General features: G+C 43.0%; 1 protein-coding gene across 4 annotated transcripts in view; it reads left to right on the top strand.

Annotated features, from left to right (window-relative positions):
- Positions 1-879: 879 nt before the first annotated feature.
- URB1 (URB1 ribosome biogenesis homolog) overlaps positions 880-27,632 on the top strand; it is a 64,550-nt gene continuing 37,797 nt past the window's right edge. For 3 of the 4 annotated variants that reach the window (XM_068144497.1, XM_068144496.1, XM_068144494.1), the window contains exons 1-14: positions 1,165-1,452; positions 2,907-3,058; positions 5,372-5,504; positions 8,193-8,289; positions 10,255-10,340; positions 12,181-12,306; positions 14,021-14,151; positions 17,388-17,583; positions 18,843-18,980; positions 19,362-19,535; positions 20,141-20,291; positions 22,809-22,931; positions 25,690-25,802; positions 26,928-27,047. In XM_068144497.1, coding sequence (XP_068000598.1) covers positions 1,180-1,452; positions 2,907-3,058; positions 5,372-5,504; positions 8,193-8,289; positions 10,255-10,340; positions 12,181-12,306; positions 14,021-14,151; positions 17,388-17,583; positions 18,843-18,980; positions 19,362-19,535; positions 20,141-20,291; positions 22,809-22,931; positions 25,690-25,802; positions 26,928-27,047 — 2,013 coding nt within the window. In that variant the 5' untranslated portion in view covers positions 1,165-1,179. Of the gene's footprint in view, positions 1,024-1,164; positions 1,453-2,906; positions 3,059-5,371; positions 5,505-8,192; positions 8,290-10,254; positions 10,341-12,180; positions 12,307-14,020; positions 14,152-17,387; positions 17,584-18,842; positions 18,981-19,361; positions 19,536-20,140; positions 20,292-22,808; positions 22,932-25,689; positions 25,803-26,927; positions 27,048-27,632 lie in introns of those variants that run through there. The other variant, XM_068144495.1, reaches the window with a different exon arrangement.

Below are 27,632 nucleotides of genomic sequence, written 5' to 3'. Positions count from 1 at the left end.
CTGAAGTTCTGTGAAACCGTGATGCCGGTGGACATAAAAAGCTGCTTGGCCTTGCAAGCATCAACAGTTGACAGGCTATATTGCAGGGTACTGCAGACTTGCTTTTGCAGTCCCTCTGCTCCAGATGCTTTCACCCCTCAGCGGTACTAGTCACCTCTGTGTGGCTGCACTTCAAATGAGGCAACCAAAACATCCTGAGAAAGAAGTGGGAGGAAAGAAAAGGTGTAATAACATTTTGTCAACCGACTGCTTTGAGAGCACAGTCACAGTACAAGCAAAGAGTAGCTGGCGGTGTTATGCACGCACACGTACGAAGTACCTTTGGTTTTGGCCCCGGGGACTGAATGCCCCACTGGGAGGGCAGCTGCCTGGCAAGCAGTAATCGCACGCACAGGGCTGTTTCGGGAAAGTAAGTACCAACGATAATGTGACAGCGCCAGGCCCAACAGCAGAAACCTGCTGAGTAGCCGAGTGCCCAAGGGGATCTCATGAAACTACGCCAGTGCCAGCGGAGGGGGATTTGGGAGCGGGACATTTAGCACCGGGAAAGCCCCGAAGTGGAGGCGCCGCAGGGCTGCGCTGCCGGGCAGCGGGCTCCGCACGAGCCGCTGGGGCAGAAGCGGAAGGCGCAGCAGGGCTGCGAAACCTCACGGAGACAGATCGGACCGGGGCAGGCGAGGGCTGGAAAGGCCACCCTTGCCTGCTACAGCCGGGCCTCGGCTCAGCCAACCACGCTCGCTCAAGGCGTGGGCCCAGCTACCCACCCCGGGCCGGGCGCAGCACCTCTGCCTTGGCTCACAGCGGGGGGGAAGGCTGTTGCCGTTGCCTCCGCCGCTTCCTGCCGACCGCCGCTTCCGGGGCGGCTCTGTGGGGGTGGGGGTAGCGGCAGCGGCATGGCGGAGAAACGCCGCGGCGAGCCCGCGGCCGGCCCGCCGGCGGCCAAGCGAGCCCATCGCGAGAAGGTAGAGTTCAACGGTGTCCGCTTCAAGGCACTGCTGCGGGACCCCACCACCACCAGGAGAGGTGAGAGGCCAGGCCGAGGCCGGGCCGGGAGTAGCCAGCGTGCCCGGCGCTGTGGTGAGGTGAAGGCGTGCTCTGCCGGTGCTGCCGGGGCTGGAGCGGCGCCCCGCCAAAGCCGGAGGCGTCCCATGCCCGCAGAGCGACGTTGTGGGGGTGACGATGATGATGGTTGTTGCTTTACCATGGGCGCATACAGCTGCCGCACGGCGTGGGCCCGCTGCAGACCCCCTGCGGCAGGGCCGGCGTGTCTGCGGCTCTGTTGGCTCCCGGACTGGTATCTCTCCCATTGCAGGTCTGGAAGCCTTCGTCGCGATTGCTAAGAGGCTGCCGTCATCTGGAGTCTATGATGTCGTGGAGGGATACATAAAAATTTCCATGGAGTGTGCTGAAATATTTAAACTTATGGACGGAGAAAGGAAACCTGAACATGACGTAAGTTTGCCATGGGTTTTAGAATTGAGTGACTGGCAGCGTGCATCCCGACCGGGAGAGCAGCAGCCAAACAGATGCTTTGTGGAGTAAATAACTGATAATTTGGTATAGGTTTAGGGTTTTTGTTTGGTTGTTGTTGATTTTGTTGGTTTGTTTATTTTTTTCTGGAGGCCACAGTGTCAGAAGCACTGATCAAGTGAGAAGGTTTATTCAGGACAAAGATGTTTCTGGGTTTAATGATATACACAACCAGTAGTTCTGCCAAAATCAAGCTGTCAGGGTTCTTTAAATGTTATCAAAAGACGATTTATGAAATGAGGGGATCAAAAGAAGCAATTAGGCAAAAGAAAAGAAACGGTCTAGTGAAAGCAATTATTAGATAACTGGACATCACCCTGATACATGAGTTCTTCTAGGAAGCCACTGGTAAAGTTGAGCTCATTTTCTTCATCTGATCTGGACACAAATTTTCCACATCAGAATATGAGAATGGACTAAAGAATTTTCACTCTTAAGTACTAGGGCAGTTGTTTTAACTTACATCTGCTTACAATGTAAAATTGCATAGTGGTTTTTTTAATGTCCACTTGTTGGTCTTTGCCTTAGGTGAGCATTTCTATTTGAGTGATGATGACCTGCATCATGTTCCGTGACCCTTTCTTCATGATCCTTTTGCTAGTGGAGGCTAATTCTTGTGATAAATACAGTCCCACTGCTGTGTGAGCTCTGGTTTAATACAGCAAAATCAGAGCAGCTTGGGTGATTTTCTCCAGCACATTTCATTCTTTCACTGTGCTTGCTATGAATTGTCTCTTAAAGCTTTGATTCATTAGCCCTAGGCCTCGCCCTCCAGCTTATAAAGGGCCTTCAAGACTCATCAGCCTGTGCTGAGATTTGCACTGCAGACTCATCAGCCTGTGCTGAGATTTGCACTGCGGTTGGTGTTTGCATACCTATAAGTGGTTGTTGTGTGTACACAGGTAAATCATGCATATGCATGCAGGTCTTGATTCCACAATTCATGGGTGAGGCAGGACCCGTTTTTACAGTTTATTTGTCCAGGATTGTCCAGGCCTTCAGTCAGCACATTGGCTTAAGCTTCCTGCAGAGGTTGTCCTACTGAGTTTCCACTGAGTGTCCACTACTGAGTTTCATGAGTTTAGCAACTGAATAAAGAGAGGACTCAGCTGACCTCCTGTGTTTCTCTGGTCTTTCATATAATATCTGTCTAGGGGATTCCTTGAAAATCCACACTCTCTAGAACTAATTCTTTAGAAGAGGAAGCATTAAGTTGGGAGAGAATTCAGAAGTTCATTTTGCCTTCATCTGTCAAAGGTTTTCTCTTGTGGTGGGGTTACTATTTTTTTAGTGATACTTCTTGTTGTTTGCTCAGCTAATAATTTCAAACTGTGCCCAAATATTGGCATATGTTAACCTATTTCTGTGTCTTGCAGATGGTGTTAATCTTTCAAGCTCTGGAAGCCATTCTACTGAGGACAGCCAGTGACCTCTCCCATTTTTCTGTTGTGGGAATGAACATAGTAAAAAAGTTGATTCATTCTTACATGAAATTGGTCTATGCTGCTTTGTATTCTGAAAATCACAAGTAAGTCTTTCCTGTACTGTTGCAGAGAACCTCTATCTGTTGAACCCCAGAGGCTGTCTGAGTCTTGCACACGAATTCAAGACATTGCAAAATTCGTTTTGACTTACTTAATAATCCACCCTTTATTTAATGATGCTGTTTCACACTTCATAAAACAATTGCATGTGGAAGTATTTGCATGATGGAAGCTCTAATGTGATTCACAATGCTATATGATACTTTCCTGAGCCTGTAGCTTTCATAAGTAAGAAGTAGAGTCAATGGTAGCTTGAGTCCTATCATTTTAATGCTACTTGATTTGTGAGATGTACTGCATGAAACAGGGAAGAACAGGCATTCTTGTAGTTCACAGATGCTGAGCAGTCTGTCTTGTGATGGCAAAAAGAACTGCCCTTGAATGTTTCATTTTCCTGTAGTTTTTGTAGTTAGATTTCCATATCTGTAGTAGACTTTTTTCTTTCAGAGTGTTTCTTCCTCGGTAACTTTACCTGTCTTTTAAATCTAAGGCTGTTTTAGGCTGATTGAACTACTCATGTTTTATCTAGTCCAATCTAACCAGCAATTTCTGTGGTTAGTGAGAGAAGTTCCAGGTGCCAGAGATTTTAATACTAAATCTGGGAGGAAGAGGAATAAAATAGAGACTGCAGATGACTGATCCAAAGCCAGTGACTTTTCTTTTGGTCTTCAGACAGGCCAGAATTAGAAGAGCATTTTCTGCTTTTCAATTCACAGATTCAACCATGCTTCCTGCACCTCTTAGTTGATCTTACTGCAGCAGGCACTTTAACTGTACATAGAATCCCAAGTAGGGATAGATAAATCTATTGCAAATACATTTTGAAGCTATGCAAGATCTACATTTCTTATGAAGCATTTAAAGATTGCAACTTTTGGATAAAACCTTCTGGAACTGACATAGAGTCTCAAGGAGAGGCTGAGGGAGCTGGGGCTGTTTAGCCTGGAGAAGAGGAGGCTCAGGGGAAACATTATTGCTGTCTACAACTACCTGAAAGGTGGTTGTAGCCAGGAGGGGGTTGGTCTCTTCTCCCAGGCAACCAGCACCAGAATAAGAGGACACAGTCTCAAGCTGCACCAGGGGAAGTTTAGGCTTGAGGTGAGGAGAAAGTTCTTCACAGAGAGAGAGAGTTATTGGCCATTGGAATGTGCTGCCTGGGGAGGTGATGGAATTACTGTCCCTGAAGGTGTTCAAGAAAGGATTAGATGTGGCACTTGAAGCCACATGGTTTAGTTAGTCATGAGCTGTTGGGTGATAGGTTGGACTTGATGATCCTTGAGGTCTTTTCCAACCTTATTGATTCTATGATTCTAGAGGAGGCTGCACACTTCCAATGGTATATGCTATGCTTTAATCATATTTGAATGAAACATGATGGAGAGATTCCAAAACCCTTTTTGGGTAGTGGCTATTCAGAGGATGGAGCTCTGCAGATTTGTTCCTGATAATCCTGTCCTATTCCCATTAGGATAAATAGCAAACTCCCATGAATTTAGAATGTAAGTTTTGGTAATTTCTTCCCTTTAGAAAGTGAATCTGCAGCCTCTCATTACAGCTTAATTTTTGGGAAGACTACAAATAGGTGTTCCCTCCTTTCTTTATTCCCTCTCCCCTCCTTCCCAGCTGCTATTATCGCTGATAAAATAATGGGTTTGGATTGTTTTAACTTCCTTTCTGTTTTCTAAGGCAAATTTTCCTGGTGTTTAGTGAGCAAGAATTAAACCTGAGTGTAGATCTTAACATACAGTTCATGACAAAGACCATGCTGCATATTTGAACTGAAGAAAACCTCTGTCATTCTAAACCACAAAAAAATGCAGTTGTACTGTGGCTTACACTGTGAGTGTCCTTAACATTAGCATTAGCTGTTGCTCCTGTGGAGTTGCTTGTGTCTGTGAAATGCCTGTGTGTTTGCAGGACTGGGGACTCTGGCCAACAAATATTCTTGGAGAAACAGGCTGTTCACAAAGATGACAAGTTCTTTATGAGTAGTGGAATTACACTTGTGTTTGGTGTAAATCTGTATTGTGATTGTCATTGAAGTGGTTGGTTACTTTTTTAACTAAAGCTCCATCAACAGCAGTGAGAAATTTGCATGACTAGGTGTGCTTTGTTGCTTGTGGTGGGACTAACTCAGAACTACTTCATGCCTGAAACTCCTGAAGGCTTGGGTGGATGTTGGAGGTGGAATGGGATGTTTTCTTTTACAGGAAAAAAGTCTTGAATCTCTTGATTTGGTTGTTTGTACAACTCCTTCTGGAAATAACCTGCAGGTTTTCCTCTGTATTTCATTTCAGGATGAGCCAAGTTTGCCTTACCTTGTTGTCAGCAATGGTGGCTCAGGGGCCAGATTCAGCAAGGGATGTCTTTAGCCATTTTGATTTCAATAACAAATGTCTGCCTGGATTACTGAAAAAAAGATCTAAGAAGGTAAATTAAGCTGCTGTGTGGCATGAAATACTATGCCATGGCTCCATCAGTTTTCTTCTGCCAAGTGTTTAAAATTAAGCTATTGCTTAGGCCCTTTTCTGAATCTTTGTCTGCAGGAATTTTTTTCCTGTCCTATGTCAGACTGAAATGCTTCTTGATTGTGTCTAATGCACAGTAGAAGTGATCTATGGAATGAGAACTTCCCATCTACTTACATATCATAGTATCATTCAGGGTTGGAAGGGACCACAAGGATCATCTAGTTCCAACCCCCCTGCCATGGGCAGGGACACCCCACACTAGATCAGGCTGGCCAGAGCCTCATCCAGCCTGGGCTTAAACACCTCCAGGGACGGAGCCTCGACCACCTCCCTGGACAACCCATTCCAGGGCTTCACCACTCTCATGGTGAAGAGCTTCCTCCTCACATCTAGCCTGAATCTCCCCACCTCCAGCTTCCTTCCATTCCCCCTTGTCCTATCACTACCTGAGATCCTGAGAAGTCCCTCCCCAGCCTTCCTGTAGGCCCCTTTCAGATACCGGAAGGCCACAATGAGGTCACCTCGGAGCCTTCTCTTCTGCAGACTGAACAGCCCCAACTCCTTCAGTCTGTCCTCATAGGAGAGGTGCTCCAGCCCTCTGATCACCCTCATGGCCCTTCTCTGGACACCTTCCAGCACCTCCACATCCCTCTTATAATAGGGGCTCCAGAACTGGAGGCAGTACTCCAGGTGGGGTCTCAGTGTTTCTGAGTATCTGCAATAGTAGGAGAGCTGACCTCCATTCCATGCTGGTCTTTCTCACCTTGTCAGGGTGCAGAGCTCTGCAGGATAATTTGGATTTTATGCTGCTTTGTAGAATTTACTGCAGAATGTTAAGGGACATTGTCTATTTCTAATAAAATGTGGTGAAATACAAATGTATTGCTTCAATATGCTACCTTTTTAAGGTGCAAAATGGAGTGGAAGTGAGGGTAAAGTTCCAAAAACTTCAGTGAAGTGTGTGGGAAGAGCTAAGTTTTTTTTTCCAATGCAAGGACTGCAATTTGATCCCACTGAAATGAATGGAGGTCTTGCAGCTGGTTTAATGGAGAGAGGATTTTGCCCAGTACTAGTACAGTCATAGTAATTGCATTTGAAAATGTAACCAAGTTTTTTAGACACTCTCTTGGTAGAAATCCTTAAGGAGGATATGTGAGTGAGTAGAAGAAATAATTCCTATTTTTTCAAGTGGAACTTTATTTCTTGTTTCCTCTTAGTTTACTAAAAGTAATCAGGGTTGCTCTAAACCCCAGTGTTTCAGGACAAAAATAGTTATATGTCTTTCCAAATAGAGGTGTATAATAAATCCAATCTTATTTTCAACACTGAAACATTGTTTCTGGTTTTTAAAGATGACTTGCAGAATGAATGTGTAATTTTGTGTTGGATTTATGCCATCTGTGCTGACACATGAGAATGTTTATATATATATATAGAAATCAAGAAGAAGGCAACCCCCCCCAAAACATACACTTTCCCCCCTGAAACTACATTTTACAGTTTCAGGAATGTCAGATTTCATGGTTTTTGACCCTGCTGCAGAAGTTGTCCTTAAGAGGACCTCCACCCCTTGAATTTAAATGCTTGGATATAGTCTTTTGACCACAAGTTATTAGATATGCAAGCAAGGTAAAAGGAGAACATTTTTCCAGAAATGGATTGAAATTTGTTCTCTTGCTTAGCTTTCAGTCACAACTATTTATCAGAGGTGAGTTTCTAATACAAAAATGCCTAAAGCTTATAGCTAAATCTAATTTATTTATGCTTTCAGCTCTTCCATGAGTCACTTCTGCCTTATGTTTAGTCTAGGCAGTATCTCTTTTCAGGCATTTGTACATGCAACTTGATTTTGCACAGTAAGTTTCAAAAAATCATAAATCATAGAGGGACTCTATCCAGGATTGTAGTGATAGGACAAAGGGTAACAGTTTCAAACTGAAAGAGAGTAGATTTACATGAGGTATTAGGAAAAAGTTCTTGACTGTGAAGGTGGTGAGAGCCTGGAACAGAGATGATGTGGATTCCCTCTGTCTGGAAATGTTCAAAGCCAGGTTCTATGGGGCTTTGACCAACCTGATCTAGTGAAAGGTGTCCCTGCCTGTGCCTAGGAGCTGGATGATCTTTAAGGTCACTTCCAATCCAAGCTATTCTATGATTCTGTCTTCATATCCTATGATCATGTATCTTCTCCAGACAAAGCTTTCAGTAATTCCCCTGTGCCCCTGATCTAGTGAAAGGTGTCCCTGCCTGTGCCTAGGAGCTGGATGATCTTTAAGGTCACTTCCAATCCAAGCTATTCTATGATTCTGTCTTCCATATCCTATGATCATGTATCTTCTCCAGCCAAAGCTTTCAGTACTTCCCCTGTGCCTGTATTTGTAGTTTCACAGCATATTAATCCCTTTTTTAGGAGGTTCTTTTGTTTTTCCCATCTGGTCTAAGTCTCAAGACTGGAGCAGCTCCAAGAGCAGCTGCAAGATGTGTTATACACTGGAGCTCAAATATGGCAATGAGTAGCAAGAGTGCCCAAGACTGGCACTGCTCTAAGAGCCTGTGTGGTCCTTAGAAGGTTATTCAGTTGTGGCAGTATTAATTTAGCAGTTGTGTACAATCTCTATGCTAACAGTGTGCCTTTTACCTTTTTCAGGAGAAAGCTGATGTCCGTGTGGCCTATATTCGGTTTGCTCTTTCCTTTTTAATTGCTGGAGACAATGCAATCTTGACACAGGTGCTGGAATTGCAAGGTACCTCACAGTTGCTTGTGTTGTTCTTGTCTGATAGCTGTCTTTTGCAGATGATAACAGAGAGGGGCAAATTGAAAATATGTACCAGTTAAACAGCACTAATAAACTACAGTATACACAGTTTTAATCTTATTACTTGAGAAGATTTAAACTTCACTATTCTGGTGAGTGCCTCTTCTGCTTGAGAATAACGTTTGCTATTTGCAAAAATAGAAAGGCCTTGGTGGCATAGATGTAAAAAGGCTAAATTTAGTGTAACTTGGATGCCACAGAGTCAAAAAAGAAGGAAAAAACTTCAGGCCTCCAGCCTTTCTCATAACACAGTGACAGTGGGCATGTTGCATTAAAAGTTTCTTTAGAAGAGCTAAAAGCTCTTTGTACCTCTGTTTCCTTTGAATCCTCATGCAGGACAACTCTCATATACTCCATTAGACTGCTTTTTATCTACAATTCAGGAGAGCAGTGTAATGCCCTTTGCATCCTTATGGAGGCATTACATGGGAGTGGAGTGTAGGAGTTTAAACCCATGTCTCTTAGAGAAGGGAGTCAAACTGGACTGACATAGGATCCACAAAATCAAATCTTAGACACGTTTGGTTAATATTTGATGACTTATGTGCTGAAGATGATGTAGAATTTCTGCTGACTTCAGTGATTTTGAAATCTGCTACAGGTGTTAGTCAAGTAGGGAATTGTGACCTTGTTGAGGTTATGAAAGAATTCAGAAGGCATCTATAAATAAAAAACTAATTCATTTAATACAAGGTGAGGGGAGGAGAACCAAGACATCATTACTTACTTTTGTTGTTCATGCTACCCTGTGGGATGCTGGTTTCCTTTAATTGCTTGCAGTTCAGGTCTTTCAGGATAGGGAATGTCAGTGCACATCTAGACCCATTCCCCTGGAAGGTACCAAAGTTCTCTATCAACTGAAGTTCTCTGACTTTGGGGTGTACAGCTGACACAGAAGATGATGCTTGTGGTTGGAGATGGAACCTCCAAATGTTCAAGAATCACTTGGTGAAACAATTGTTGAGTCCTTCAGTAGCATTTATTGAGGTTTAAATCACAGTATCACTAAGGTTGGAAGAGACCTCGAGGATCATCGAGTCCAACCTGTCACCACAGACCCCATGACTAGACCATGGCACCAAGTGCCACGTCCAATCCCCTCTTGAACGCCTCCAGGGATGGTGACTCCACCACCTCCCTGGACAGCACATTCCAATGCCTAACAACACTCTCTGTGAAGAACTTTCTCCTCACCTCGAGTCTAAACCTCCCCTGGCACAGCTTGAGACTGTGCCCTCTTGTTCTGGTGCTGGTTGCCTGGGAGAAGAGACCAACCCCCTCCTGGCTACAACCACCTTTCAGGTAGTTGTAGAGGGCAATGAGGTCTCCCCTGCGCCTTCTCTTCTCCAGGCTAAACAATCCCAGCTCCTTCAGCCTCTCCTCATAGGGCTTGTGCTCAAGTCCTCTCCCTAGCCTTGTTGCCCTTCTCTGGACACATTCAAATGTCTCAGTGTCCTTCTTAAACTGAGGGGCCCAGAACTGGACACAGTACTCAAGGTGCAGCCTAACCAATGCAGAGTACAGGGGCACAATGACTTCCCTGCTCCTGCTGGCCACACTATTCCTAATGCAGGCCACGATGAATACTGCATAGCACATTGGGGCCTGAACTACATTTGGAGTTGACAGATGCTATTGTAGTAAGTGTTAATAACCAAGCTGGCAAGTCAGCTAGTTACGGTGAGAGTCGGTTTGGCAGCAGTTCTTGTTCATCACTGTAGTTACAGACACATCATCTGTCTGAACTCCGATTGTAACCTTTTGGTTCATCCTCAAATGTAACAGCAAGGTAAATAATTTGACACAGTAGAGAAATGAGTGTGAATTCCCCGAAGCATTTTGGTATGAAAACAGCTTTCACGTTTGCACTTAACATTTGAAATGCCTTCTTAGGTTTCATTCAAGGTATTCTTCGCACTGGGATAAATGAAGATAGAGTTTCTACTATCAGTCTTATACTTTCCACACTGAGAACTAAGGTATGGTATGGTATGTTCTTGAAACTGTGTTCTCCCTTGTTTTCTGTTTGCTTTGCTTCTGATGCTGGCACTGTGCTCCTGCAAGTTTGTCAGTAATATTTGATGATACCTGTTTGATTTTAATAGCATGGCCATATTACTGTTTCAGTACTGAAGCTTTTCCAGTGCCCTTTTTCAAAGGAAGTCTTTGTAGTGGCTTGTACTTGGATGCTAATTTCAGCTCATCTTCAGTGTGTGGTGTCCAACAGATTTTTATTGTTTTGTGGTTTCATTGCATCAGTGCCAAGCTTGAAGGTCAAAAGAACGGGAGTCTTTTTGGTGCTTCTAAGTGACAGTAAGATTAGTCCTTCAATTAATATGTCTTCACAGGATGTCTTATGATGAAATGGGGAGGTCAGCTAGGGTTGAGTAGGTTTGTTAGCTCTGTACAATCTTCCTTCCAGAAGAAGAATTTTGTGGATTTTTGGTGTGGGGACTGTGACATGAGATGAGTTTCTATGAGCTGTCTGGTTGCAGTTGAAGGGTAAAAGTCTTGAGAGGGCTCAGTTGAGGCCACATCCTGTGGTCCTGGTTAGCTCACCTTTGGACTTGCTTACTGTTAGTATGACAAAGTTTCTGCTGCAGGAGATAAATTTAGTTGAAATTATTTCTTGGTGGGGTAGAGGAAGAGGGAGACCTTATCAGAAAATCAGAGTTGTTTTTATGAAGAAGGAAGGGTACATTCTGCCTGCTGTCAGTACTGTTAGAGAGGTAAGTCTGCTGCCCTTTGAAGTTGCTTTTTCTGATTCTTTCATAGCAAACAGAAATAACCTTGTGATACAGCAGAGCTGAGACAGAAAACTTGAAAGCAGAATTGCTGAAAGATGTGAGGGTTGATACAATCTCAACTGCCTTTTCCGTGCTCTGTTGCTCCATAGCTCTGAGCATGGCTATGCCTCTTTCACTGTGATGGATCAGCTTGTTGCTGCTCTGGGTACAGCAACTGCACAAGAGATTTATTTTAGTTCTATAAAATGTTTTACAGAATGTTTTTAGTTCCAGAGCCTATGAGTTTTGTATCTCTGTTTTGAATTATCATAGAGGTGTTGCACAAGCTGTTGTGTGACCAACTGAGAGAGCGAATTTAAAATAGCTTCAAATTTCCAGTGTGACCTTAAGAGCCTTCCTCAGACTCAGGCTTTTCACACAATTTAAGCCAAAAATATTCTTCCATTTTTCAGACACAATAAGCTTGGAACAAGAAGAAGAAAAAAGCTAACTTTTAAATTTAGTGTAAACCTCCCTGAAATTTTGTTTTCTAAGTGAAACTTTTTCCTTGTGGGAGTCACACATTGTGTACTGTTGCATTATTGATGAAACCTGACACGCTATATGACTCTTTCAGTTTAGCAGGGAAAAGGAAAATTAAACAAATGCAGAGAGGAAGGCATAGGAGAAGTTCTGAGAGCTTCCTCCACTGTGTTTTCCCTTTCATTCAAACTTTATTTGTAGCAGCTTCTACCATCTCTACCGGCAGGTTTCTATGATCATAGTCTGTGGCTCTGCTACTCTGAATGTGTTCAGTGCTCTGTAGTTGAACTTGAAATTCCATGCTGTTGAGCATGTGCAATATTTGCAGAAGCTGATGTACAGTCCCATGGCTTCAACCCTATCAAAATGGGAGCAGGAATGTGTGAAAGAAGTGTTAACGGGGCAGACAGAAGAGCCTTTGGTCTGCTGTAGCGAGGAGAGGGAGCTCTGTGCGTACTAGAGGAAGGAAGTGTGTTGCTAATTTGCTGTTGTTTTGGGATCATTTGAAGTCAATAGAAGAGTTTGGTTTTTTTTTCCTCATTCTTTTCAGGTTCTTCAAAATAAAGACGTCACCAAAACCCAGAAGGTGCGCTTCTTCACTGCAGAAGTCTTGATTCACATTGCTTCACTTTACCAGTGGAATGGGATTACTGATGTCAGCCCTGAAGAGTTAAAGGTCTGGTAATTTATGTATTAGTGACCTCTAGTCCTTGTCCTGCCTTCCTGCCCCCTTTGCCCCTTCCACCTTGCAGCCCACAGAATTGGAAATACTTCCCAGTTACTCTAAACTTGATGAAAAGCTCTGACTTTCCACTGCTTCTCACCACTTGAGCAGGAGGGTTTGATTCCCTTCCCTGATGGCAAGAACTGCAGTGAACATCAGTTAACCAGGGAGAAAGGGGTCTGTTGGAGTGCTTGGACTGTATTCTATTTCCTGGACACGTTCATGTCTATAGGAGAATATATGAGGAGCAGTGCTCTTACCACGTGCCTCATTCCCATCATACACACTGGTTTGATATGAGAGTTAAACTCCCAAGATGGTTGCCAGCCTTTTCAGCTTACATTGTTTTAGAGGTTAACAGAGATTGTGATGTTTGAGCTGTTACTGATTCTTCTAATCTGTGAAATCACATTCCTAAAGTCAAGAGATGAGACAAGGATCAGGGGTGCAGTTGGTGTGTGTGTGTTAGTACTGTAGATGTTTTGCCATCTTATCCCCAAAAACAGCTTATAGTTTTGCTTTCCTTTTTTATTAATCATTTAATCTCTTGTTTTCCCTTTCACTGTGGGAATATCTAAGGGATATCTGTAAGCTCAGTGCAAAGCAGTAGAAAAAGTTCTATACTTCCCCTTTGCACCTTTGTGTTGATTAACACTTGATCTTTAGAAGCTGAACAATTCTAGCACTGAACAACTGCCTTCTTCCTCTACTGGATGTTTACACCTGTGCCATTCCAATCCTGATATGTTTTAAGCACCTTTTGGAGGAGAGCTCTTTCTAGTAGGTGCCTGCTTGGAGCTGTGCAGATCTCTGGTGCTGTTCATAAATGTGCTTTTCGGGTCTGAGTAATTTTAGATTCTTACAGTTCCATGCAGTCCTTGTGAGTGATGGGACTTGTGATTTCTCAACCATAATTGTCAAGGCACTTCATATCCATAGGGCTCTTGAGTTGTGCTGGATGAAAAAGATTGATAGAATTTCTTGGTCTCTTTCCCCCTTTTTGCTTGACATAGGTATTTGATCACTTCTTTCATTTTTGTATGGTGGCTGTAAAGACATTGATACTCCACCTTTCCCTGAAGTGTTGATACTCAGTGCATTGTTAGCTCTCCATCTATTGTGCCTGGTATTCAATAGTTCTTTCTTTTGCAGAACTGACCCAAAAGACATATATTTGCTTGTGTCACATCCTTTATGCTGAAGGCTTCAGTGATTTATTTATTTTTTAATCATTATTGGTCTTTCTGATCTTCCTTATTGTGTACCTGGCCTATATGGTTGAAACTTGGTTATTGCAGATAAAATAGTAGATTCTTGACTTAAAAGTCCCCGAATGGTCTTGCCCAATTTATGCCCAATCACCACATCTCTTTGGCTTGATTTTTCCTTGTCTTTTCCTGTCTGTCTTCCTAGCAAATGCCCTAAGTCACTAATGCCCTGCAAATAATACCTGTGTCACTAAAATTGGGAGATTTGTCTTTGCTTGAAACAAAAAGTATTGTAATATTTAAAGTGTGTGATACAGAAACTGGAGCTTCTGTTCTTAGTCTGAACAAAAGCCAAGCTGGTGTTTAGCATTTCTGTAGAAGCAACTTCAGAAAATGTAGAGTGAAATTGATGTAAGATTTTCTCCTGTGATACCATAACTCCTTTTTGACTTCTATAGGTGATTCAAGGTTCTAGAGAGGCGGGAAAGGTGATGGTACGGGAACTTGTTCATAATTTCTTAATGAAGCTCTGTTGCTCTCTGAAACATGGCATACCTTTCTGTGATCCAAGTCTTGGAACCTCTGGCAGGTAAGTCTCCAGACAGCTGAGACAGTAAAAGAGTTTGTGCTAGGAATGAGAGAGACCTCACCAGTTACCTTGTCTTTGCAAGTAACTTCACTGAATACTCCCTCTGTCTCTCTTTCTTCTGTGGCAGACAGAAGAAAAAAGTCGATTTTTTGGTTGGTTTTGCTTTTAACTTCCTAGGATCAGACTACTGAATGTCCTCATACCTCAGTGTAATAGAGGAGAGAGTGTTCTGCCTGATTCATAAGGTTTTAGGCAATGGTTGTGTTACTCTGAGCCCTCTCCTTGTAACTGAATACTTACATTGTAAGGTGTGATTTTTGGACCGTAGATTTTTTGCTGTGACAAGAAAGCATCAAAGCTGCAGTGTTAACTCGATGATGGCAGAATACCTACTCTAATGTACATTTTGTAGAACCAAACATGATTTTCCCAGATTTTGGCAAAGTGCTGACATTGGTTTCAGTACTGCCAGAATTTGGCCTGCAGCATCTAATCTGGAAGCAGCTAGTTGCCCTGCTGTTTCTGTTTGCTGAGTAGTTAGAATATGTACACTAAGATGATATGTGCATAAGTCTGTGGGACCTGACGAGGTGCATCCCAGAGTCCTGAGGAAATTGGCTGATGTGGTGGCTGGGCCACTCTCCATGGTTTTTGAAAAGTCCTGTCAGTGCCTGATGACTGGGGAAAGGCAAACATTGTACCCATTTTTGAAAAGGGTAAAAAGGAGAAGCGTGGAAACTACTGAAGCTGTCAGCCTCACCTGTGTGTCTGAAAAGATCACGGATCAGATCCTCATAGAAAGGATACTAAGGCACGCTTCAGGGAGGTGATTTGAGACAGGCAGCATGGCTTCACTAAGGGTAAGCCCTGCCTGACTAGCCCAGTGGCCTTCTGTGGTGGAGTGGCTGCATCAGCAGACAAAAGAAGAGGTATTGATGTCATTTATCTGGACTTCTGTAAAGACTTTTGACACAGTCCCTCACAACATCCTCCTCTCTAAATTGGAGAGAGATGGATTGGATGGATGCATTGTTTGGTGGATAAGGAATTGTTTGAGTTGTCACATGCAGAGAGTCAATGGGTCAATGTCCAGATGAAGGCATGTGACAAGACAGGGGTCTGTAATGGGACCGGTTCTGTTTAATATCTTCATCAATGACATAGTGTGATTGAGTGCACCCTCAGCAGGTTTGCAAATGGCACCACGCTGCTTGGTGCATTTGACACACTTGAGGGACAGGATACCTCTTGAGAGACTTGGACAAGCTTGAGAAGTGGGTCTGTGTGAACCTCATGAAGTTCAACAAGGGCAATTGCAGGGTCTCACACCTTGGTCAGGGCAATCCTTGGTATCTGTACAGGTTGAGGGATGTTAGGATTGAGGGCAACCCTAAGGAGAAGGACTTGAGTGTACTGGTGGATGAAAAGCCAGACATGAACCAGCAGTGTTCAGTCACAGCCCTGAAGGCCAACCATGTCCTGGGCTGCATCAAAATAACTGTGGCCAACAGGTCAAAGGAAGTGTTTCTGCCACTCTACTCTGCTTCCACGAGACTCCATCTGGAGTACTGTGGACAGCTCTAGAGCCCCAAGCACAGGAAAGATGTGGACCTGCTCAGGCAGGTCCAGAAGAGGCCCACAAAAATTATCAAAGGGCTGGAAGACTTCCCCTGTGAAGACAGAATGAGAGTGCTGGGGGTGTTCAGCCTAGAGAAGAGAAGACTTCATGAAGACCTTATAGCAGCCTTCTGGTACTTAAAGGGAGCCTACAGAGAAGATGGGGACAATCTTTTTAGCAGGGCCTCTTGCAACAGGTCAAGGAGTAATAGGTTTAAACTAAAAGAAGGGAGATTTAGATTGGGTATGAGGATGACATTTTTTATGATGAGGGTCATGAAACACTGGCACAGGTTGCCCAGAGAGGTGGTAGCTAGCCCACCCTGGAAACATTCAAGGTTAGGTGGGACCTCTGAGCCACCTGATTTAGTTAAAGATGTCCCTCTTCACTGCAGAGGTGTTGCACTAGATGACCTTTAAAGGGCCCTTCTGACCCAAACCATTTTGTGATTATGACCAGTTGAGAAAATAATTGAGGCTCTTGTAATTCCAGGGAGGGGTTCTCATAGGTTGGTATGCTTCATAACACGAGCTAGGCAAGGGAGGTACTACTGGATTGTAGTAGCAGATACTGAGTGATCCTAGAGCAGGTTGTTTCTTACTTTGAGCAAAATTTTAGCAGGTATTTGTCTGGTATCTGTAGTAGTCTCACTTTGTTCAGGGACTGACTGAGAAGAAAACTTTACAAGACAGACAAAACCCTCACAAAACCAAACAAGCACACAAAAAACCTGAAAGTCCACAGAAAATACTTCCAAGTTTGATCTTAAATTGTAATTCTACATTTTTTGTTTTATGAAGTTTGGTTAGAATATTGCTGAAACATTGTGGTTTTAATTAAGAGTAATTACTTTTTGTCATGCAGAAGACCTGGAGGTAAGTTCAGTTCTTAGTTTTCTGAGTGTAAACTCTGAAGTTATGCCAGCAGTGAGAGAGATCTTACCAGTTAGAGGAGCTGCAGAATTACTGGCCTGCATTAGGAATAGTGTGGCCAGCAGGAGCAGGGAAGTCATTGTGCCCCTGTACTCTGCTTTGGTTAGGCCACACCTTGAGTACTGTGTCCAGTTCTGGGCCCCTCAGTTTAAGAAGGACATTGAGACACTTGAACATGTCCAGAGAAGGGCAACAAGACTGGGGAGAGGCCTTGAGCACAAGCCCTATGAGGAGAGGCTGAGGGAGCTGGGGTTGTTTAGCCTGGAGAAGAGGAGGCTCAGGGGTGGCCTCATTGCTCTCTACAACTACCTGAAGGGTGGTTGTAGCCAGGAAGGGGTTGGTCTCTTCTCCCAGGCAACCAGCACCAGAACAAGGGGACACAGTCTCAAGCTGCACCAGGGGAAATTTAGGCTTGAGGTGAGGAGAAAGTTCTTCACTGAGAGAGTCATTAGTCATTGGAATGGGCTGCCTGGGGAGGTGGTGGAGTCACCATCCCTGGAGGTGTTCAAGAAGAGGTTGGACGTGGCACTTGGTGCCATGGTTTAGTAGTCATGAGGTCTGTGTTGATAGGTTGGACTCAATGATCCTCGAGGTCTCTTCCAACCTTGGTGATACTGTGATACTGTTACCTGTGAAGTATTGAAATATGTATTTCTTGTTTAAAGTACTTTTTTTGTCTCCCACAGGGGAGGGAATATCGTCCTTCTGCGCTTTCTGGTTGCATTAAAAAAGGCAGCAGAAGATGAAATGGTTACTGATCTCGTGGTGAATGTTCTTAAAGTATGCCCAGACTTACTGAATAGATACTTCAAGGAGAGCCAGCATTCCTTTCTTCCTAGAGTCAAGTCTACTTGGTTAGACAATATGAAGTTACTTAAAAAGGTGAGAATATGAACGCTGCACACCACCTCTCCACAGAAATGTGCAATCCCAATGCGTTTGGGGGGTTTTAATCCAAGAATTGAAGCAGTTTTTGTGAAACAGTGGTGCAAAACTATCAGAAGCTTAATAGGAAAGATGGTAAAGTCAAACATCCCTGATGTACAGAAAAGTTACCAAGCCAAGGAAATTATTAGTAAGCTGGTAAGGCTGCCTTTGCCCCCCACCCCCCTTTCTCTCATTTTATTTTTACAGATAGATATTATAGTGCCATTCCTGTCTAAAAATTGTTACAGTGTGGGTACTGTGCAGTACAGAGCCTGGCCAGCCCGTGGTGTGGCTGTGATATGTATAAACTAACTCTGAATTAACGAGTTTAGCTGAGGTGCTCCTCGTGGCAAGGAACAAGATTGCATTGATTTCAGGGGAAATCAGCTGAGAAAATATCCAGAGAGTGGATATTTTTGTTTTGTTTCAGAGGCAGTTGTTATGTGTTAGAGGAAGCTCACATGTCTGAAGATGTCTTGTGTTCACAGCTCTAAATGCACAGTGCTTTAGAGTTTATCAAAAACAACAGAAAGAAGACAGGTACAGTATTGGATAAATGTTTGAAAACAAACCAGTCCAGCAGTGGGGAAGTTAGGTGACTGAGGTTTAAATGAGCTAAACAGGAAGGACTTAATGGTTTTATAATAACAATGTTAATTGCTGTGTGTATGTTAGGAAAAAACCAGTTAATTGTCAAAGATGGTAAATGGAGGGGGAATGTGGCATCCTGTTTTCTGTGGATGCTGAGGAGAATGAGCCATGGCTCAGAGCCACAGCTGCTTTAAAAAGGTAGGCATGGAGTGAGTTTGAAGGTCATTTGGTAAAAAGTCATGTTCAGAGCAGGAGACTATAGAGACTGGGAAAAAAGGAGTTGGCATAAGATACAATGGGATACATCAAGGTGATGAAACATTTTTCAGGATGCAGCAGCATCAAAGCTCAGCTAGAAAAATCTTTTGTTCTTTCTGAGTGTTCCATGGCTAGCATAAAATGGGCAAGTAGAACCTGTTTGTTGAAAAGGGGTGGCCTTTAGCAGGGATGCAGGCCACACACAGCTGTTATGTTTAGTTGGATAGGAATCTGGGGGATTTATTTTTGTGTACAAATTGACAATTAGTGCTGCTGTTAAAAACCCTTTGGTAAAATGCTGCCCAGAAGGAGCTGTTGTCTCTAGGGCTGTATAAATATTGATTAAATTCTTGTTTTTATTTCAGATCTATGAGGCTCAACCAGAGATCTCCAACTCTTTTAAGACTCAGGAGTTTATTCCTCTCCCCAGGCTGCTTTCTATGGTGATGGTAACAACAGCCCCTGCAGTGTGCAATAAAACAATGTTCACCCAAGGACTAAATGTAAGAGCAGTCTGTAGTATTTCAGGGTTTTTTTCTGTCCCAGTTGATATTGTTTGATTTATTGTGTGTTCATTCAAGAAGTTTCTTAGATTGGTTCATTCCATATGTTTTATATTGTCTGTCCCAGCATAAATCTGGCTTGAGGAAGCATAGGAAAAATAATTAAACCCCATTGGTATTGCTTTCAAGAGCCATTCACAAGCATGAATTCTGCCAGTGCTCACTAATGGTGTAGGCTGGGAATCTGAATCTTCCTTGCAAGCCAAGGTTTAAGAAATAATTAATTTTTAAACAAATGTGAAGATATTTTGAGTGTACAGATTATGTGCAAAGCACAAAAGGAAGCACTGAAATGTCATGCATTCAACTTCCTTCTTTTAGGTACCCAGCAAAGTAGTGAAGCACAGCATATTGTCACTCGTGTCAATGATTCTGAGAAGAGCCTTGAAGAATATTGAGTATTGCTTGAATGAAGAAACTTGGCAGAAGTCAGAAATCTACACACTGTCAATGATGCAGGAATTTGTGCAGCTGTACCAAGAAGCCATCAGCAAGGTACAAAGTAAAAACAGAACTGGTGTCAAACATGAGCAGTGAACTGCTCCTGTGCACTTTCTCCCCAAGTGGCTGTGGCCTGGGAGCCAGGAGATGGTATTTTTGGGCAGGGTGAGGGGAAGGCTATAGATTAGAAGGTGTTAATAATAGGTCTGGTAGTAGACTACATCTCCTGATAGAAGTGGAAATAAAAACTTTGTTGTGAGACAAATTTATAACAATGGAGCTGTTGTGCCACAATTGAATTCCAAGAGCAGGCTTGGAAGCAAATTCTGCTGGTTCAAGTAAATTATACCCAGCAGAGTTCACTCAGAAATTACTAGACAGGGTAGTACTTGAATTGAAAATATGCCATGACAATGAAGAACCAAACTGAATTTTCACAGGAAACTTTGAGTAAAATGAATAGTGTTTCCAGTATGTATGGTCTGCAGTAGTGAAAGTACACTGCTTGATTTCAGATCTTTTTTATGATTGCATACAAGATCAGTTACAGCCTTTGTGCAGAACATCAAATCCTCCTATTGGTTGGTTGTGAAGATTTTTCTTACAGTAGCTTTGTCTGATGCAGGAATGCTGTTGCAATTTACTCTTTTCCTTTTTAGCTTGTACCAGACATGACCACTGTAGTGTTTGTCTGGCAGTACCTTCTTAAAGCATCTTCTAAACAACAGAAATGCAAAGAGGAGGAAAGCCAAAGTGATATCTCCACTGTGAAGGAGGTGACTGAGGCAGCAGAAGTTACTGAACAGCATGGTAGGCAAAGAGACATTTTACAGGAGAGTTTTGACTTGTCAAAAGTAATGACAGTACTTAATGTCAGTTGTTGTGTAAAAATGCTACAGAGCATTCCCCTGACTCCTATTGAATTTACCCCTTCTTGCATGGATGTAAATGGGGGAAGCTAAGTCCAGATGTCATTTGTGCCATTTGTGTCATTTGTGTCATTGTTCATCTTTGCTTTGTTAATTTTTTTTGCTATTTAATTCTAACCCCTGTCAGAATGGCCTAAGGATACAGTTTGACATACCGGCTGAAGCTAAGCAGTTTGACTTTCTGCTGTCACAGAAGCACTGCTCTGGAGGTTGTCTTGTCCAGCCTTCTCACCTAAACCTTGCTGCTCAGATTCATATCCAGACAGCTTTTGAGTATCTCCCCAAGGGTGGAGACTCCCAACAGCCTATGGTTCTGTGATTCTCTTTGGGCAACCTTCACCCTCCTTCACCCTCATAGAAAAAAAGTATGTCCTGATGTTAAGAGGGAAGCTCCTGTATTTCACTTTGTTCTCCTCTGGTCCCATCGCTCCATACCTGAAAAGAGCCTTGTGTCCTCTTTGCACTCTCCTTTCCAGGTATTTATTGGGAGGTCACACTGGTAAGATGCCCTCATCGGTCTCTTCTCTAGGCTGACCAGTCCCAGCTCTTACAGTCCTGGCCTTTCCATATAGGAGAGGTTTCAGTCCATCATCTTTGTGGGTTTGGTAGGACTTCAGTATATCCATGCCTGTCTTGTGCTGGGGAGCCCAGAACTGGTCACAGCACTTCAGGTGTGAACTCACTAGCACTGAGTAGAGGGGGAAAATCACCTCTCTTGACCTGCTGGCAATGTGTTGCCTAATGCAGCTCAGGATACTGGTAGCCTTCTTTGTGGCAAGGGCACATCACTGGCTCATGCTCAAGCTGGTCTCCATCAGGAACCCCAGGTCCTTTTCTGCCAAGCTGTTTTCCGGTTGGACAGCTCATACTGTATACTCCTGAGTGGGATTATTCCTCCTCTGATACAGGGCTCTGCAGTTTCCCTTCTTGAATTTAACCCTCCTGTCCTTGACATTCCTATGCTAGTAAGAGTATTTTGCAGTCAGTCACACAGTAAAAAAAGGCAGGGAAACTGATATGCCTGAGAAGTAATATTTTGAGGGCCAGTTTGTTTTCCCATGAGATCACTTTTTTGAGGCAGTTAGTTACTGTGGCTACAGGATTACTGTAGCACAGGATTAGAAACATACAAGTGTTGGAGGAGAGAGTGGGATTGGAATAGAGGCTTCAGCTTTCTTCTCTCAAAACCAGTGTTTTTCATGGGACTTGCTGTCATAGTCCCATTGTAGGGAACTGGAATACTTAGTACTCTAACTAGCAGCCTGCAATGTTTTACTTACAGACTGAAGATAAATCTGCAGCCAGTTTCCTGTCCTTCACAGGGCATATTCCACAGTGAAACTTTCTGGAGCAGAGAAATTTTCAGTGTATGTCCTTCTGTGTGTAGCTTTGGGCAGCAAATAGTTGTCAGTGCTGCAGCCAAGATTCTTCACTGGTAGAGTGCCTGCTAAAGCCAGTGAAGCAGCTCATTGCTCAAGTACGGTGGCTGTAGTTTTCTCTGCATGATAACACTGCATCACTTACTCCCAGCTTACCTTTTGCAGCTTTATTTGCACTGGTGACCACTAGAGAATTCTCTTTTAATGGAAGTTGAGACTTAGACAGACAAGGACAATGTTTATGCATGGCATCCATCCAGTTTTCCATAGCTCCCTGAGGGATACCCAGTTAACAGGAAAAAAAGTAGGTGTTAAAAAAAAATTTGGCTGCCCTTCATTTATTTTGCTTCCTTTCATTAGTGACTGGATAACAAGTAGCTTTCATGTGTCCTCATGCTACAAACTAAACAATATTTAGCTGCTGAGATAGCTTTTCCAAAGAGGTAAACAGCTGCCTTAACTGGGGTTGGTGTTTCTATCATATAGGTGTTTGTTTTCCTCTTGCCAAAAGGACACACTGAGAAAGTGTTGGTTTTGAAGGAGGGAAGAGAAAGAAAGAAACCTATAACTGAAGTAATATGTTTGTAACAGATTAGTGTCCTGTCTCCTGCACTTCTCAGATGTACCTGGCATTAGGTAAAAACAGTGTCCCTGGAAACAGCAACGTGGTTGTATCCTTTCTTTCACTGCTTTCTGTTGTTCAGCCTTAAGTTAAACAGCCCTGGGACCGACTGGGTTCCTATAGTGACTGTGTGAGCACTTCCAAATGAATTTACAAGTGGCAGCTGCCAAGTGAAGCGCTCCATAAGCTGGTTTAGTTTAAAAAGTGTGCTGGGGAAGGAAACTGGGGAATCCATTTCTTCTTTTTTTCCTGTTTCTTGTTAGTGGGGAAGGTAGCTGATCGGTTCATAGGCAAGCCTTTTGGAAAGGGTAATTCTCCTGCTGGATAATGCAGATGATACCCTGCACTCTTGGTATGAAGTGAAGGAGAAACTAACTATGTAAAATGCTTTGTTTAGGTTCAGATGATGCTGAGACTCTGTTTCTGAAAGCTGCCCTGCTTCAGGTCATATGCCTTTATCAGAAGGTTGTGCCCCACTTAGTATCACGGAGCAACTTTGATTTTAGCAAGCTGATAAAAGGTACGTGGTGGGTATTTCTACTGTCTTCATTGCTTTCTCTGGCTATTTACAAAGTCCACAGCATAAAGGAATGTTTGCTTTTCTGTGTAGTGAGAGGAAGAACTGTTTTCTAAAAGTAACCTCTTTTACTTTCATCATGGTTTGGGTATTTGTTTATTGCTATTTCTGCAGTTCTCCAGCACTCTGCCCTCTTAAATTCCATAGCTGCTCTACTACACTCAGTTGTTGTAAGGCTCAGAGGTGACCTAATTGTGGCCTTCCAGTATCTGAAGGGGGCCTACAAGAAGGCTGGGGAGGGACTTCTTAGGATATCAGGTAGTGATGGGACTAGGGGGAATGGAATGAAGCTGGAGGTGGGGAGATTCAGGCTGGGTGTAAGGAGGAAGTTCTTCACCATGAGAATGGTGAAGCCCTGGAATGGGTTGTCCAGGGAGGCGGTTGAGGCCCCATCCCTGGAGGTGTTTAAGCCCAGGCTGGATGAGGCTCTGTCCAGCCTGCTCTGGTGTGGGGTGTCCCTGCCCATGGCAGGGGGGTTGGAACTGGATGATCCTTGTGGTCCCTTCCAACCCTGAGTGATACTGATACTATGTTGTGGTAGTCCTCCTCTTTCTGTGTCATATTCTTGCAAATATTTGGTCTTTATGGGGTATTAATCCTAACATTTCTGAGGAAGACTGATGCCCAACTCTTAATGAGATTTGTTTGTATAATCCTTCTAAGCCTATGTCAGCAACCCAGCATAAGTAAGTTATTCCCAAACTCTTACTAGCCACAATGGCAGATAATCCTTTTTTAACAAGATAGTTCCCAGAAAGTTTGGGTGGTAGAGAGGAGCACGTACCAATTCACTAGTCTTCTCTGGAAAAATCTTTTCAACAGTCAAGTACTTTTTCCATTTGCTGTGTTTTGCATTATTTTATCACAGTTTGGCAGAGTGTGGCATTATCTTCTGTGGAAAATTTATATGAGGAAACACTTTAGCAGTAGTGTTGTATTTTTGTCTCTGACGGACACGATGTTCATGGAGAGCAGAAGTAAACAGCGATGCTCTGTACCTGCTTAATGCAGCAAGGGTGATGAGCCACAAATTATGGGCTGTGGGCAAGGTCCTCCAGTACTATTTGTGGTACAATAAATATAGCCATTTAAGTCTGAGTGTGGAGCAGAGAGCAAAGCCTTGGGGCATCATTGATGTCTGTGGGCCACCAAACGAGAGCAACTATGTGTGTTTCAGGCAGGTCTGAGATGTGTAATGTAATGTAATGAGTTATGTAAATGTCTTAATTAAAGTCTGCAGGGAAAAAAGGGACTTTAAACAAAAAAACTCTTCTAAACCAGCTGTCTGATGCATGAAGTTTTTCCTTCCTCTGTCGAAGCATACTTAATTAGTTTGTGCACTTGGTGACTCACCAAATCATACACCTTGTTTATCCCATTATTTCTTGCATTGCTCTGCTTTCTTTAAAATGGACAGAAGGCAGGACACTTTCTTGTGAGATGGAAGTCTCTTTGATATCATGTTTTGTTACAGTATGAAATAATGAAGTTGAACAGGCTGGAAAAGAAAAGTGTAATTCTCAGGCAAATGTAATAAAGTGAGCCTGAATATTGATTTTGATGCAAGATGATATGGTAGAAAATAATGATGCAAATTAGTAGTGAAACTTGTGCTCTCATGTGCCAGCCTGAGAGTTCTGTCATTCCTTCCACTTGCCCTGACTGAAACACAGGCTCCAAAGGCAGTGTATTTTAATACCTTGGAGCAATATGTTCTTTAAATCCCTGGTACAGCTTTATTGTTTGGTCTTACTGTTGTTTGAACTTTGTACTGGCTTTTAAAAATGTATTCTTCTCTCCCAAATATGGACCACAAAGGTACTACACAGACTATGAAAAGCCCATTGACACTTGGACTTTATACAGTTTATGTATGTAACTTAAGAGCAGTTGAAGTGTGGGCAGGTCAATTTTTTCAGCACACCACAAGGGTCTCTGCACAGCTGTGTGACCCTGTAAGGTGTTTAATTATGAGGTTACACCATAGCAGTTGTGAGCAGATGATAGAAGTGTGGTGGAGAGAAACACAAGAGTGAAGTTCCATTGCCTGTAGCAAATATTGTAACAGAGTAAGTGTAAGGTTTGTTTTGACTTAAATTCTGTATTTTGGTCTCCAGTTCATCCATCCTCTTTACTTTAGGCTGGAGGTTAGGAGGAAGTTTTACACAGAGAGAGTGACTGCCCATTGGAATGGGCTGCCTGGGGAAGTGGTGGAGTCACCATCACTGGAGGTGTTCAGGAGGAGACTTGACAGGGTGCTTGGTGCCATGGTTTAGTTGATTAGGTGGTTTTGGATGATAGGTTGGACGTAATGATCTTGAAGGTGTCTTCCAACCTGCTCTGGTCTGGTCCGGTCCGGTCCATTCCATTCCATTCCATTCCATTCCATTCCATTCCATTCCATTCCATTCCATTCCATTCCATTCATGGGTTGTTGAGACTGATAGAAGAGATTTTGTATTCCCATGCAGCAGTGATGGCTTGTGCCAGGGCCAAGTGTTACACTCCCTGCTGAGGGCTAGATTCCTTTCTTAAATTGATCAGACATAATCATAGTACATCTGGGGATCTGACAGTATGAAAATGTGTGAATTGCCTGCTTATCTACCAGAGGTGATTTGAAACCCTGAATGATTGGTATTCCCATGATTTCAGGATGATATACCCAAATAAAGTTGATTGTATTGCTTTCAAACCTCAGGTATTGTCACTGAAAAGGGCTTCCGAGGTGAGGTCCCTCCTGTCCTACAGCACCATATACTGAAAGTGGCTTTGGAACTTCCTGCAAATAAATTTTCCTGGTTCAAAGTACAGGTAAGAGACTTGAAGGCAGATTTATGCTTATTTGGCCTGTTGTTCTGAAATCTTTACATCTGTCACTGCCTAGTTTTATACTAGTGCCAGTCTGGTTGTTTTAGAGGTGGCTCACAAAACTATCAGGAATTACAGTCTTAGTATTAGTGAAGAATCCCTCTGAACTGAGAAGTTTATCTATGAGGACAGAAATTTTTTCCTCCCTGATGAGGGCTGGACAAGTGAGAAGGGGCACAAGTGAGAATTCACTGGTTTCCACTTATGTGGAAAACCTGAGATTTCAGACCAGGGAAGTGAGCTGCTAAAGGAACCCGTCCTACCCATTCCCAGGGAAGATTTTGACATTGTTAAGGCTGTCCCTCCTCTTCATAATTACTGGAAACTTTCAGGGCCCCTGTTCTCTTTTCTTCTGCAGGCTAGTAAAATAAGAAAGCTGTAGAGAGCCTGCTTTTCATGTCTGGAGAAAGAAGTGAGCCTAGCTTTGTGGGGAAGCTGAGAGACCCATGGGTGTTTTGATTGTGCCAAGCTAGGAGAGTTAAGAGCATGCAAAGAAAAACCTGAAAGTGGACAAAGAAGCTAAAGTGGTTTTTTGTGGCTTTGCCCTTTACTGGTATAGACAGGTTTTAACAGAAAACATAGTGTTATGGAGGATTATGGTTGTTGGACATCAAATGCAAGCCAGTGAGAAAAGCAGAGGAGGTTGCTGAAGGATTGTCATTTGGTGTTCAGATGCTGTTCAGCGTCCCTGTGACTTGCTTTGTCTTTTTTGTTCTTCGACTCTCAGTCTTTTGAATGTCTATATGTCTTATTCAGGCACTGCTTATAGAAAATCTGAGCTCCTGGGGACAAGAGAAATAGAATAGATGATGAGGGAGGGAGCTGGCTGTATCTTGGACATACCAACTTGTATGAGTTGGTGTTTCTCTTATCTTCTTTCACTTTCCAAAGAAACATTGTAGTCATCCTCATGGCTCACTGAATGCAGAGTAATGTAAATGATCTTATTAATTTCTGGGGTTGGGATTTTTTGGGCAGGTCTACAAATTGCATTTATACTTCAGTGCAACATTATCCTGTACAGTGTTGCTATACCAGGGGAATTTGAATACATTTTTCTCTTTATAGGGGGTCTCTGAGACACAGAAAGCATCTGCTGAAAAATCTGTATTCTATTTACTGATGAAAATGTTTGTTACAAGCAACCATTCTCATCTGAAAATTTCAACCAAAAAACTGATTATCAAGGTAAGCATTTGATCTGAAATACCAGGATGTTCACTGTATCTTGTTGGTCTGAAACATCAGGAGTGTGAAATGTTTTCTTGTAGTACATGCCTTTACTGCATAGCTGTGTGGCCAGCAAGGTCTTCTTCCCTGTTTTGGTGACTCTTCTTGGAATGTGCTGTTGCATAACTACCTATTAGCTAAGTGCCCCATGAGAGTAAGTGCTGTCAACTGAAATTGCTGCAACAGTTGATGAAATAGTAAGGAAAAGGTATAGAATGTTTAACCACCTACCTAGGTTGAATTAATTCCAATACTGTAATAAATCAATCTAGTTTGTGCCTGCAAAGGTCTTGACATTGATCAAGAAGAGATTGATTTTGAGTTTTCTTTTTTATCCTCATTTTTTTTTCACCTGTACTTCATCCCTCTACCCTTACTGAAGCCTTCACTAGTTTGCTCTGGCCTTGCAAAGTAGTCCTGTTTGTTAGAGTCTGATACAAGCTCTGATCCAAGGAGTACTTTTGTCTTTAAAGTGAGTTAAAATCTCCTTCTGTGCATTTAAGTAAGTTAGCTGACTTTTCAACTACAAGTCTTGATGAAGAC

This window comes from Melanerpes formicivorus, unplaced genomic scaffold (assembly GCF_026170545.1).
Source record: "Melanerpes formicivorus ecotype bairdi unplaced genomic scaffold, bMelFor1.0.p_v2 SCAF_11, whole genome shotgun sequence".
Lineage (NCBI taxonomy): Eukaryota > Metazoa > Chordata > Aves > Piciformes > Picidae > Melanerpes > Melanerpes formicivorus.
Note: the sequence above shows the minus strand (reverse complement) of the source record. Positions and strands in the feature narration are given on the sequence as shown.